This window comes from Myxocyprinus asiaticus, chromosome 50, assembly GCF_019703515.2.
Source record: "Myxocyprinus asiaticus isolate MX2 ecotype Aquarium Trade chromosome 50, UBuf_Myxa_2, whole genome shotgun sequence".
NCBI lineage: Eukaryota > Metazoa > Chordata > Actinopteri > Cypriniformes > Catostomidae > Myxocyprinus > Myxocyprinus asiaticus.
This window is the reverse complement of record NC_059393.1, coordinates 22128384-22143588: the sequence shown is the minus strand read 5'-3', so window position 1 is coordinate 22143588 and position 15205 is coordinate 22128384. Positions and strand designations below refer to the sequence as shown.

Here is a 15205-nt window from a genome sequence, read left to right as displayed (position 1 = left end):
GCATGGACTACAGTCCCATGAAGCATTGCGAATGATGTCATTGAATAAAAACAATGGGAATATATAAAACTATTGATTTTGGGTTGTTGATTATAAGTATAGAACCAATATAGTTTATGTTTATTGCAAAATATCCCGATATGTACAAATATATAAGTTTAAGAGTGAAGGGGAACCGACTCGATTACGTCATTCACAGTGCATCATGGGAGTGGGCGTTCGCTCCGAGGCACCTTTCATGGGTTTCGTTGGACGCGGTTCTCTGATTGGTGGATCTTTCTCTGCTGCACCATGGGTAATGTAGTTGTTTACCATGAAATCCGCTATCAAACACAATTTGTAAAGGATTATGTTGAAATAACGCAGACAGATGGCTTCAGCGGAAGCATTTACCATCGATGAACAACCTCTCTGCTTAGGGTAGGTCTCACTTTAAAGGTTTATATGTTATCATTGAAAATCAATTAGTCTATGGGATAAATGAATGGGATTTTTTTACTTCCGGGACCAGACTGTTGCTCTCTATTAACATCTACAGAACTGAAAGTAATGAAGTTGAAAACCAGCCAACAACTTGTCTTGAATTAGCATCGTATTTTTGTTATTTCTAGTACAGTTTACACCATATCCACCAGAGATCTCTTGTTTCTTTTCTAGGAACAATGTTGTCTTGCCTTTTAATTGGTTATTTTATTAACACCTACTTACACTTACAGGTAAAATACTGTTTATTGTTCACTAACATTGGTGAACATTACACAGAAACGACATATTAACTTTGATGATAAATACATGTGTTTCTTAAAAATAAATAATCGATAATTATAACTAAATCATGTTGAAATGCTGAAATACGGCAGAATTCATTCTCATATGACTCTGATGAGGAGATTGTCATGAGCTGTTATTAATCCGCATTGTTTTTAATGTGGTTCTCTTTTAGCAAAAACAAAACTGAAGCTTTCGGATCGCCAAACCACGCCCCTACTCTATGACGCGTTGCCGACTTCTATAAGCGTGTTATAAGCATACGTTATAGAACCGTATATAAAACCAGCTGCTGGGAACACACCGATTTTTTATTTATTTTGTAGACATTTGAAGGCCTTTAACACTTCGCATGACGTTGTTCAGAATTAACTGGATTGTTATTTATATAAAATGGTAATTCTTCTTTATATCCTCTCTTTTTTCCCCTACAGCAATTACTGCTCAATTTAGTGTACTTTTATGCTTTGTCTCATTTTTTTTTTTTTTTTTTTTTTTTTAATCTTCTTCTTCTTCAGCTTGTCACTTGATATTTTAAGTTGTCTACACACTTCCTGGAAACATTTTGTGTCTGGGAACTTTTGGTCTGTCATTAAATTCTCTCTGCAGCCACAAGAGACAGAGTGCAATGACCCTGAACTCAATTTAAACATGAGTCCCTCTTCACATTTAAAACACATCACCACACATTTATAATGAGGACAACAGAATAAAAGAACGAGGAAAGAACAACAAGAGTTTGGCGTGCAATGAAACTGGTTCAAACAATAATAAAAATAATAACAAAAAGGTTTTTTTCTAAAGTACCACTGCTCATCTGCACTGACTCAAACCAGACTCATTTTACAATTGTGGGTGTGCCAACCATATTAAATTATTAAAATATTTTAAACAGAAGTTTGCTGAATGCTTCATGTAGCTATTATTTTTAATTGCTCTTATGCATGCACTTTATCACTATGAAAATGTAATGGCTTCCCAACTCAAAATATTGTAGTAACTACCTTGAAAGCACACGTCCACAGACTTTTATTAAGTTAACACTATTAATTTTACATTCTTAGTTGTGAAAAACGTAGTTACCGCTTATGTACAGTAGATGTGTTGTTCGAGTTGTTAAAAAAACACCATTTAACTCAAATAAACAGTTCTTTTGCAAAAGTATTGGGCATGTCCAAATGACAAACACCCATAAAACTAAAGGAAATATTAATTTTCAGTACTTAGAAAATATATATATTACACATTAAAGTAACAAGCCATGACTTGAGCAATGATCTGGGAGGAATTATTCTGGCCCAATGGTTTACTTATGACTGAGCACCAGTGATCAAACTGAGCATGCTCAGTAACATCTCATTTCTATTTTCACATCCAAGACTGACATTGAAGTTCTCTCTGTTTGAAATGTTTAATCGCCTAAAAGTTGACTTTATCGTTTTTCTTTTGTAACATTTTCTTCACTAGAGTTCAGATAACCATTAAACTAGAGCTAGAAACTTCACTGTTATATGATTGGTGAAAAAGACTGAGAACAATGCTTTCAGCAGTGTTTAATTTAAGCTTCCCTTTTTGGTCACACGCTCAATGAAACGACTATGATTGGAGGTAAGAAGGTCACACTCTGTTTACTGTCTTATTATTGGTGCTGACCGATTCTCTGAGTCACTGCATATTAACCATTGCATAGTAAAGAGACGTAAGTGTATTTTAGGGTAATTTTGTATTACTTTTTAGAATCAGACATTTTATTTATTTATTTTTTTGGTCACGTGATGTGATTCTGTTTTTCTCAGTTAAAATGTGGTAAAAGCTCTACTGGTTTCACAGGATGTGGTTTGAAAGCGTGATATGGGGGAGAGGCAGGCATAAAACCACTGAAAAGAACCAGAGAGCTCATGAACTGCATCTGTTTGTGAGACAAATGTTTTAATAGAGATCACAGCACTATTCAAATAAGAACATCGCTTGATTTGAATAACACATTTTACAGAGTGCTTAAATAGGTCATATTATGGGGAAACACAGTTTCCGTGATCTTTAGAGATACATTGTGCTGTGAGAAACAAGAAGAGTAAAATGTGGTCAAGTCTCTCAAAGCTTGTGTCTGTGTGTAGCACCTACAGCTTTGCAGATCTTTTTGAAAAATTCCCATGACTGATCTTTTTTGTGGCACAATTAAGCACAGATTATTATATGAATCACATACATTGTAATGTAGCCTTTACAAAAAGGCTGTTTTTAAAGGATGGGACAGTTAATTATGACAATTAACCCGACAACAAACACACAGCTTGAACAAAGCTCTCTTGAGTGTTTCACATGAGAAAGGGGCGTTCCTTAAATGCACAGCAGCAAAAAATTACTTTAACTCTGAACTCCAGAGAGAAGGTGAAAATGGTCATGAAAAACTAAATATTGTTTTTGGTGCGAAAAACTTGAGTAACATTATTAGTGGGAGAAAAAATATAGAAAATGCATAATTACCTGTGACTCTTGTGTGTTTGTTTTAATAAATAGCCAAGAAATTTAGTCACACAACACAGGACAATCAAGATATTTGAAATAAAAGTGAAACTTCTGAAAGAAAAAGAGGATGTTAAAAACAATAATATAAAGAACCATTTGCTATATTCAGCCAGTAGGAAGTAATTGAGCCCTTCCTGTGTCCTAGTCAATAACACCATTAGAAAGATTGCAGCATCTTTAGTCAGTCTGGCTGGAGAGCATTAGTGCGATATCTGATACGATTCAAATAAAACATTCGTGAGTTTCAGAAAGCTAATGTGTTACAGGAAGAGACAAAATAGATTTGAGAAGGTGTGGAAGAGAACTGACCAATGCCAAAACACCTTTTACACTGAAAACAGGCCAAATATACAGTCAGTTTGTTATATATATATATATATATATATATATATATATATATATATATATATATATATATATATATATATATATATATATATATATTTGTACATTACATTGTGCTCTAAAATAAAGGAGACAGCATTGAGCCAAAGAGGCAACCACATGATGTTGTCTTGTTTTTAAATGCAATACAAAAATAACAAAAAAAAACTGCAATGTGATCATGAAATCAACACTAAAAGCTCTGAATCAGCACACATCAGCAGAAAAATACACAACTCAGCACAAATATATGAAGACATAGCAGTATGTCGTAAAATGATGCCACGGGCCCGCAACTTGAGAATTAAGAAAACAGTCTAGAGATCTACATCACAAACTTCATAAATGACTGTAAAGAATTATGGCTTGGATTTGCAATGAACCAAAATATGGTGTCGGTTACCTACAATAAGAAGCATTTTCTGATGTTAATCCAGCAATAACCTGATGAAAACACAGATAGCAATGTGATTTCATTCTTGTGACTGTTGAAATTGACAGTAACATGTCAGTGAGGTCATCAGTCTCATTCACTATATGGCCCTATGTACAGGATTTAGACACCAGAACATCACACCATAACAGTATGCTGTTGCTGAACATTTAATTTCAAATGGGCCATTATAGGGAGTTTATCCAACTTTTGCTGTTACTGTATAACAGCTGCAGTCTTCTGATTCAGCTTTCCACTAGATGTTTGTACATGGCTGCAGGGATTTGCTCTGTTCAGACACAAGAGCAACAGTTTTTATGAGTATGATTTCAATATTGAAAACAGCCTTTTGATAAAATCAAATTGGCATGTTAAATGTAAAGATGAAAGACTCAGTAACAAATGTAAAGTATTTAAATCATCCAGTCAAATTCCAGTTTTTTAACCGATGATGCAATGCACTCATCTCTCCAGGCAATACTGTTGGATTGAAGTTGCGTTAAGCAAACCTGCTGTTTTCCCATACCAATGAACTTATTTTAGAAAAAGTGTAATGAACATGAGATGTCTCGTGCACTGTGACACACTACCAGCTCAGCTTCTGAGTCAGAATGTGGTTGGATTTATTTAGGTTAGTATATGGTATCAACTGTGTGCTAAATCAATGTGGTTTTCTTTTACCTACAGACACAGTTGGTGTAGGAGAATGTGACTATTGTTGGGCATCTGAGGTATGTGTGTAAGTAAATGTGCAGATGTACATAAGGTGTATGTGGGTGTATTGGTGAAGAGCTCACATGAACCCCCTGTTCTTACCTCAACACCAGAGTAAACAGCTTTACTGGAAACTAAAGTCAGTGCTTGTGTTTACAGAAAAGAACCATTCTTCACTCCGCCCACTATTGCTCAGACAGTTTACTATTATTTTAATTTACATCTAGTTTTTGCACTTAGTGTGCACAAGATGCTATTTGTTGCTATTTACTCTTGATGCAAACAGTATCTATCACTATTTTCCAGTGGTGGATGAAGTATACAAATCCTGTACTATAGTGAAAGTACAGATACTCTGATGACATTTTATTACAGTAAAAGTTCCCCTTGAAATTTCTACTCGGGAAAAAAAAAAACGTACTTAATATTAAAGGTACTAATCTATTAGGACTATCTATTGGGGGGGATTTCATATATTTTTCATCAAAAGTCAGAGTTACAATGTGACACAGAGTTCATAAAAGTCCCCATTGAAGTTTAGATGAGGGTTGTGGCTCTTCTTAGTATTGAATTCCCATGAGTGAACTGAGAGTACAAAGAACAAACTCTTTTTTTATCCCCAGGGTTGGCATGCAAAACCGGAAGATGTAAAGTCAATGCCATGCTTTGTGCCAAAAATATTGGTGCCTTGGAGGCTTTAAGAACATGAGAAGTTCACAACTGAAATTGTACTATTGGAAACAGCAGTATCACACCAAAGAAAAGCAAGCCCAAATTTCCATTGTACAATCTACTGCGAGATCCAAACACATGCTTAATATAAATCCAGGGACATTTTAGAAGTAAATCATGATTTGTAAGATAAGAAAGACGCCAGACATAATTAGATTCTTAATGTTGGCCTCCACCTAATGGGTTTTCCAGACATTTGTAATTACAGTAATTTACAGGAAGTGTTGCTAAATGAAGACTAACTTCCTCTCCTGCTACAGATGTCCAACCCACAAACAGATTTCTGCCATCCTTACCAAACTTTCCATTAGAGCCCAACCGATATGGGATTTTTGAGACCGATACCGATTTTTAGATAGGAAAATTCACCTATTACCAATATGGTGGCCGATATAGTTAATTTTTGAGCTAGAATGAAAACAGACCTTTTCTATGTGGATTGTGCACTGATTTTGCACAAATATCACTATGCAAAGCTACTCAGAACGCTGCTTTCTTAAACAAATATTTTTATCAAAGAATATTTGACATTATTATTATACATTGTCAACAAATTCTAGAAATGAACACTGAGAAAATAAAGAATAAATAAAAATACAATAAATAGCTAAATAAACATCAGTACTGTATGTTCAGTATCAGTCAGTAGCTGACCATTAAAATAAAGAATAAATAAAAATAAAATAGCTAAATAAACATCAGTACTGTTTAGTATCAGTCAAATGCTGACTATTTTAATACTGCCAGTCAATTAGGGGCAGGCTGTAAAACAAGAAGCATTTACACCTGCCAAGACAAGAGATAAACAGCAGCAGCGGTGTTACATCATATTCTGCTATACAAGTTCAGGGGAAACTTTCAATGGTGGAAAACCAGACTTTTAAATATTACATTTTATAAATTCAACGACTGGAATTGTTCGGTTGAAGTGGGTACCAAACTGCGAATCCTGAACAAAACAGTTTGGTGAATACATGTTTACACATTATCTTCCACTCAGCTTCCAGACAAGCAATGAAAGTAGCTACGTGATTGGCTAGTTAGCTATAAGCTCTTTGTCACAGAGAGTAAAAGACGGACGTTGTTTATTTGACTTTCCAGCATTGCGTCTCACTATCTAGGTAACAACGTAGTGTGAAATCAACACTCAACAGACACAGTCCACCACCGCACTGTTGTCTGCTGAGGTGCAAAAAGATGCTCTGATGTTTACCTTTCAATCTGCTACATTACTGACTGCACTGACAAACTTTAGCTGGCAAACATATGTGATAAACATGAGTGACATGGTTGTCAGGGACAGGGTTAACATTATATTAGTCATATTGAAAAGGGAAAATGATGGGGTCATTGTTTAATAACTTTCCAGTATGTATTTCACAAACTAGTTAGCAACTTACCATGAAGACACCGCTTAACTCCGCACCGCTTAACTCCGCACTGTCTGCAGATCACCGTCAGCTCAGCTCTGTAAACAATGGAGTTGGAGCGTGCTCTGCTGGACAAACTACATTATGACACCAACTCTAAATCACCCCAAGCATTGTTTTCTGCATTATATGTTCTGAAAATTAGTTTTCATATCTGCGCATATCGGAAAACATTAATGCCGATACCGATATATCTGTGAAAGGCTAATATTGGCCAATAATATCGGCTGACCGATAAATCTGTCGGGCACTACCTTCCATAAGCAAACCGTCTCTTATTGGACAATGGAAATGGAGTTTCATACAGTGCCCATACATGACTTGCAATAAACCGATCATTTCCCTGCAGAAAAGACCAGCATTGTTGCTCACCAGCTTATCCTGTGTTTGGTTGCTGGTCTTTCAGTAAAGGATGCTGGTGTGCTGATGACCCTTCCAGGCTTTCAATCTAGCTTAACCAGCATCATTAGAAAGACCATGCTGGTCAACCAGCTTAATCAGCACCAAAACAGCACTTACCAACATAAACCAGCTTAAACCAGCATGGGAATTGTATGCTGGTCAAGCTGGTCATTGAAGCAGGGTTGGGTATTGTTATGTGCATCTGCAATGACAAAAGCATCATGGAAAGACTCTTGTGTAGTATAAAGCTTATGACAATGTAAAGTATGCTGTGTCATTGCTGTAGTGGGGTGAATGAGGCACGGATACTGGCTTAATTAACCTGGAGGGATGTTTATTTAAACAGTGCAAACTGAGGAAGAAATGCTGAGGTAAATGAGCTGTGGTTCTTGTTCTGTACTGTATGAATTTGGAGCAGGTGCCTCATCAGCTCGAGTATGGCTGTTCATTTTGGTTGCCAGGTGCAACATTGACTGGCATCTTGCCACATTGTTTTTCAGGAAATGGTGGCCTGTCAGAACCCAAAGTGTCAAAACATCTCTAGAAGGTGTGAACTGAGAAAGCATAGAGGCAAATGAAATAGTTTCCTTTTCTATCAATTTGCGGTATTTAAAAACTAATAATATGAGCATTCTGCGCACTCACAACACAGTTCTGAATAACTATGATTAGCATCCTTTCTAATGAAAATCAAAGCAAAATTGACCATAGTTTTTGATCTTGTAATTGTTAGAAATTATCTTTCAATCGACAGCAATTATGAAATAAGCAAAATATTGAATGTTTAGAATTGTTGCTCTGATACTTACTAGAATTTTTTTTTTAAATCTGTTATAAGGCAGGCAGATAGATAGTTTTGAACATTCTGTCAATGTAAGTGCATGGGATTTTTCTGATTTTTGATCATCTGTTGTGCAAAAACTGTTAGTCCAGTTAGAAAAGTCATAGCACACTATTCCAGAACAGTCTGAAGGTCTGTGCCTAGTTTGGTGGATGTATCTTGAAAGCTCTAGGAGGAGTTAGTGTAAGAAATCTCACTCTTGGTTTAGGGATTTTGATAAAACAAAACAAAACAAAAAACACCTCAGAATGTCGTTTTAGTGATCTGATCATAAAACATTTTGGACCCTACCTGTATCGACCACCTAAAATCGGATCACAAGAGTTAAAGGGATAGTGCACACGAAAATGAAAAAGCTGAAAAATCGTGTTGTTTCAAACCGTATGACTTTCTTTCTTTCTTTAGAGAAACACAAACGGAGATGTTAGGCAGAATGTTAACCTCAGTCACAATTCAGTTTAACTGCATCTTTTTTTCATTCAATGAATGTAAATGTTGACCGAGGTGGTCATTCTGCCTTTTGTGTTCCATGAAATAAAGAAAGTCATAAAGGTTTGTTACAACATGAGGGTGAGTAAATGATAGCAGAATTTTGGATTGCACTAACCCTGTCATGCCAGGTGTGAGTTATTGTCCGAGGAAGATAAAAACAGGAACAGGTGGTGATTGTTCCTCTTTGTTAATGCTCTGACACCTGGCATCTGTTGCTGTCCGTTGAGGAGAGACGTTGAAAAAGGAAGTGAAAGTCTGACTATAATATGCAGTATAAAACATCTTATATGATACAGAATGCATTATAAGAATTGTCTTAATAATCATTTATTTATTTACTGCAGTTGGGGCATTGGTGGTTCAAACAAAGTTTCTCACATTGAGTTGATGCTTGATCTGAAAGCATCTGTATTAAGACACATACTGTTCACTGTTTTAATTATCGCCAAAAAGTGAATAGATAGGATATTTAAAATGTTTAATATAATATTATTTGTTATTTATTTATTAGAATTAGAAGCCCTCGTGCGTGACATCATATCCTGGTCCGTTGTGCTGTCTGAAAACTGTTGCATGGTCAAAGTCCAGTTTCTTTTAATAGTGAATCCCTTGTGTTTTATCATTCCTCATTTGTAAGCTGCTTTAGATAAAAGTGTCTGCTAAATTATTGTACATTTTAATGTAGCTGTGTCAGTGTGTTCAGAATGTCTTTCTAAGAGTTCTTCTCGTGATCATGTCATGATCTCACTTTTGGGTATTTGACACATAATGTCTCCATATACATCTTATTCATCTCAGATGATATCTCATCTCATGCGGATGTGGGTACACTATGCTAACGATTAATGAAAATCTGTTGTTAGATTTTATACACCTTTTTCTTATTTCTAAGACACGTGTGAGGAGACAAAGAACATGCCTATAGAACATCCTTTCTCTTTTTAGTTTAATTACTGAATTGTGATACTTTGCATACTGTTTGCAGCCTAGTATTTGTTTTAATTTTATGAGAAATTGAACACATTATACATTAAAATAACAAAGAACAGTATGTTACATTGTATCACATGACCTCATCATGTTGCATGGCTGATTCAGTGAAAGTGTTCAATTATCAGTGTAATGGGCTAATGTAAGAATTATTTTTATGTATTGTTCTCAAATGTCAAACACAATATCCAACAAACAATATAAGCTTCAACCATATTGAAGCGGCATTCAGTAGCTCTCTAGCTAGCGTTAGCATTCATGTAATTTAAGTACCGATACGACAGTGGTGTTAGACGCTGTACTACCATCTTTCGCTGTGGATCAGCATGATCGTCTCTGCTGCCCCCATCAGCTTTGGAATATCATTTGCAACTGGAAAGTGTCGGAGTTTTAGGTAATTTCTAAAGTTATTTTTTACTCCTATAATATAATTGCTTTGCCTAACGTCAGAAATCAAGTGAACATGCTTCTACTTTTAAGGACGGATTATTATTGTCCCTCATATCAATAATCTTTGGAGACTGTCTCCGTTTCACGTTATTTCTATAGACAGTTATTACCTTAATTAGAGAACTGCTTAGCGTAAAATAAAAACAATTATCTAGCGATACAGAATGTTATGGTAAAGGAAAGATTACAATTGTTTGTGATGATTAAATTTAGCATGTCCATGAATACTGTATTTGAAGAACTTGTATTATTTCCAAGCAACCAACGTCATGGTTTACACAAAATCCACAACAATCGCTGTACCAAGCTATTTTGCACTGAACGAATGAAGACGTAGATGTCTTACTGTTACCGATGTTTACTCTAGTTTTTTGCTGGTCTTTCTGTCTTCTTGCTTGAAGCAAGTTGCTTCAGACCTTTTTTTGCTTCTTTGGCAGTACAGCTACTGGACCTCCCGTTGTCTCCGCTGCTAAAGCACGATACATAATTATGTTCAATTGTGTTCTGTTACCATGACAAATTCCTTGTGTGTGTAAGCATACTTGGTAATAAAGCTCATTCTGATTCTTTTCGCTCTTCGCGTCACCAAACAACAATGTTCTAAGCATAACCAAGTGTATCTACACAGGCGGCAGCCAATGAGCACGAGGATTCTCTTCTTCGACTTTTAGTGAAACACAGCAGGTCATGTGATTTCATCATGGCGAAACACACTGAAGGGGGTGACCCGCACCATGTAGAATAAAACTCTTTTTATAGAAAACAGTCTTCATCTCATGTGAGTGTACACCATTCGGATCAAACTTCACAAAAACACGAATCATTAATGTGTAAAACTTTTCAAATTGGCTCCAAATTACTTAATGCAACTTTAATAGTGAACTTATCTAAATATTTAGTGAATAAACAGCTTCACCAAACTGTTGAAAACTACAGAAACATTCAACCAACCCATATACCTTAAACCTGACCCTAACCTCAACCCTACCACTAAATCTAACTTTAGCCAAACCAAAACTTAGTAACAGTGACTGAGATTCTCGCGATACTTGGACTGGCGCTCCCGGTGGATTGTATAATATTTGTTGGGCGGCACAATCGCCACACTGTTTGAGCTGCAGACGCGGGACGTGCAGCACTTTTTAATGACTTTTGTTTTAAGTGTGTAGTTTCTAACTGCGTTAAAAATTATACTTCTCCAGTCGAAGTTTAATCGGTTTGAGAAAGGAAGCAGCTGATCGAATATTTGTCACATTTTTGGATGTTATTGAACACGCGCACTGCAGAAAACATGCAGAGTTTCATGATGAAGATGAATTGTGGTGAACTGTTCTGGATATGATTCGTACATTTGTTTTCTTCAGTCTGTTCTTGTGTTTCACGAACGGTGAGAAATGTTTATTTTCATTAAATGAGCTCAGTAAATAAAAATAAAGTTGTTAACCTTTATTCAAAATAAAAGTTTATTACACAAAGGCATAATCATAACCAACCTAAAGATTACTTTCAGACTATTATTTGGCATTTTAACTGTTGAGCGAGAATAAACTCTAGAATTGCAGGATTACAAATATTTGTCAAGCCAGCGCTGAGGAGACATTGAACAGAACACATGCTGGGACACATTTACCAGCTGAATGGGTCATTTAGCCCAAACTCGTATTGGAAAGCTCACATGGGTTAATAAAAAGGTTTAATTAAAAAATACATACATTTTTAAGCCCCTTCAGTAGGCTTATTGATATGAACACAAGTGAAAATAAGAGAAACATGATGTGAAAAAAAAATGCAATCAAAACACGAGAATGAAAATCATCTGTATTTTTCTTATTTTTTCTTGATAAAGAAAATACTAAAACACAATCAGGTTCCCAAGAATTTTCACATTTTCGTTTCCCATTCTCCATTCTCAAAGCTAAAATTAAACTTGTCTCATCAACACTTCCAAAAGTCACCAGCCGGGGTGATAAAGACAAAGGAAATATTAACAACACGCACCCAATGCTGGTTTATTCTTTAAACTAAACTCTGGGTTGGGCTGGTTTTGAGCTCCTGCTGGTAGATGCAGGAACTACACCATCCGATGACCAAAAACATGTTCCTCCATAGACAGACATTCAAAAGTAGTCGTGTTTTATGACGAAATAAAAAAAATATCCATGAACAATTTCAATGTAAATTATTTCATTACATTATAGCACATCTTCATCTGGTGACAGATTGTTTTTGAATGGCTCTTAAAAGCGTGAAATTGCTTTTAAATATCTCACGATTAATGTTAGGTAAGGGGCTCCCTATATCGTCAATGGTTTTGGATCAATACCTCCAGTTAAATCTTTCTCAGCCCATCTGATGATCACCTGACTTGGGCTTTTGGGATCTTCAGGAGTGAGCGGTTCTCAGCGCGGACAAAAACAAAGGTTTGTGTCAGTGTTTTTATCTATTACACCATTATTGTACACCAGAAAATATAAAGGTACCGTTCCAGAATCAGAACTGGACAGCTCATATGACATAAAGTGTTATTGTTAGTTTTGTGAGCTTTGGCTTTGCTATTCTGTATAATGCCCACTGGATCCTGAATAGGTTTATATAAAGGGGGTTGTGAAGCACAATTATAATGGGAGCATTTTGGAAACCAATATCGTTTCTTCAAGACACTTTTGTGTTAATGGTCGTTGTTGTGGACACATTTATTGTGATTATTGTTAACATCTATGGGTACAATTCTGTTGCCCAAAGCGGTATTCTGGATCAAAAAAGTTCATACACGTTAAGCAAATAACCCGCTGCCTTACTGGTTCTAGGTGGTGATTTTAATAGCAATAAATAATATGTTAGATAGGTACACAAAGAAAAACAATATCTTCGAAAATGTTTATGGACAAATTTGATTTGATATTTGGAGAAAAATGTATCCAGATGAATCTCAATTATTGGTTGATCTCTAAAACATTATGAAGCAACAATATTTCTGTTACTATTAGCAACAGTCCTTTGACTGAACATAAAGCTATTTATATTTCAGAACATTTATCCCAAAATAATACCTTCAAAATCTCAGAAGCATCACTCTGGAAGTTAAATAGTTCCCACCTTAACTATGAAACGGTGAAGCAGCAAATTAATGAACTGATCAAAACTTACTGGAACAGAGACACAAAAGGCTTATGGGTGAAATTGGGAGCTTTTAAAAAATGAATTTGGAAGTAATATAGCAAAGCAAAATAGGATATTAGCAGAAGAAGTTCTTTCACAACTAACCTCTTTATATTTTAAGGAGCCATTATCTGACAGTCAAAAATATGAATACTCCAGACTACAAAATAAATTAGATGAACTGTATAGATAAAAAGCTAAGGGGAACAAAATTCAGCCTACTTTTTTAGGTTGGGAAAAGCTAATTTTTTGAATGCTTCAATTGACCATTTTCGAACTAATGATAGAGTTCTTGATGACCCTAATGACATAGCATCTTTTTGCTCCAAGTTTTATAATTTATATACATCAAGATATTGTGAAAAATCAGCCAATTCTTTTATTATTATTATTATTATTATTATTATTATTATTCATTTAGTCTAAATAAAATGATTTCAGCAGAAGATAAGAAGCTTGCAATAACAATATCTCCCAAACGGAAACCTTAACAGGCCCTTACGAATCTAAAAAATAATAAAAGTCTGGACTGTGATGGTTTAACCTCTGAGTTATATAAGATGTTTGCTGAACATTTATCCCCTTGTTGAAGGTTTTTGCAGAGTATTGAAATGGAAGCTCTTCCACCAAGTATGACACAAGGGATCAATACCTTAGTACCAAAAATTGCCGCCCGATTACCCTTTTAAATAAGGATTATAAAATCTTTGCTTCGATTTTTGCAAAAAGAATTAAAGATGTACTTAACTCTCTAATTGACGAATCACAATCAGGATTTATGGAAACACGTCATATTGCAAACAATATAAGGTTAGTTTTAGGTCTACTGGATTATAATGAACTCATCACTAATGATAGTTACTTGATTTTCTTAGATTTCTATAAAGCCTGTGATTCACTTGAACATAACTTCATATTTAAAACTCTTGCAAAATTTGCAAAACTCTTCTGTTTGGATATTTTTTTTTTTGTTTGTTTGTTTTTTTTTGTAGAGTTATTAAAACATTATATAGGAATAATAGTAGTTCTATTAAATTAAAATTTGGAACTTCACCAAGATTCATTGTATCGTGCGGTATAAGACAAGGCTGTCCTATATCCCCATATTTGTTTTTGCTTGCCTCTCAATTTTTGGCTCTTCATATTTCCAATAGTAATTTACAGGGTGTGACAATCAACAATAGACAAATTATTATTAGCCAGCTGACCGATGACACCACATTGTTTTTGAATGACGCTTCCCAAGTCCCTATTGATTTAAGATTGATTAACACTTTCTCCAGGGCTTCAGGTCTCTACTTAAATGTCAATAAATGTGAACTAATGTCCATTAAAAATTGTGATGTTCCCTCTATATGTAACTATCCAGTGAAAGATCAAATTACATACCTTGGAATAATAATTAATAAAGACCAAACTACAAGGTGTAGATTACATTTTGACCCCCTTATAGAGAAAACCCAAAAGAAATTCAACTTGTCAATTAAAGGAAGAATTTTACTATGTAAAGCTGAAGGGTTGTCCAGACTCAATTACGCAGCTCTCTCCTTGGAGGTTGATAAAGGGGTGTTAAAAAAAATTGAAAATATGTTATACAATTTTATTTGGAAAAATAAAACCGACTTTATTAAAAAGTCTGTGAAGATGAACCCAGTTAATCAGGGGGGACTAAATTTTTGGATTTCACTATAAACAATACTTTAAAATTAATTGGCTTAAGCACTTTTTTAATAACTCCACATCGCTTTGGAACATTATCCCTAATTATATTTTTTGTAAAGTTGGTGGCTTGAGTTTTCTTTTACTTTGTAATTATGATGTCATAAAGATCCCAATCAAATTGTCCAATTTTCATAAGCAGATGCTTTTGGCTTGGTCCCT

At 35.1% G+C, this 15205-nt stretch overlaps 2 protein-coding genes across 10 annotated transcripts in view; both read left to right on the top strand.

The window, feature by feature from the left end:
- The window catches only part of LOC127438826 (natural killer cell receptor 2B4-like), a 162529-nt gene that overhangs the window by 83491 nt on the left and 63833 nt on the right, over window positions 1-15205 (top strand). The window lies entirely within an intron of this gene.
- LOC127438833 (natural killer cell receptor 2B4-like) overlaps window positions 1-15205 on the top strand; it is a 68036-nt gene that overhangs the window by 8760 nt on the left and 44071 nt on the right. For 8 of the 9 annotated variants that reach the window (XM_051694731.1, XM_051694734.1, XM_051694727.1 and 5 more), the window contains exon 1: window positions 11262-11552. The exons of the other annotated variant lie outside the window; for it this stretch is intronic. In XM_051694731.1, coding sequence (XP_051550691.1) covers window positions 11504-11552 — 49 coding nt within the window. In that variant the 5' untranslated portion in view covers window positions 11262-11503. Of the gene's footprint in view, window positions 1-11261; window positions 11553-15205 lie in introns of those variants that run through there. 9 annotated transcript variants of the gene reach the window in all.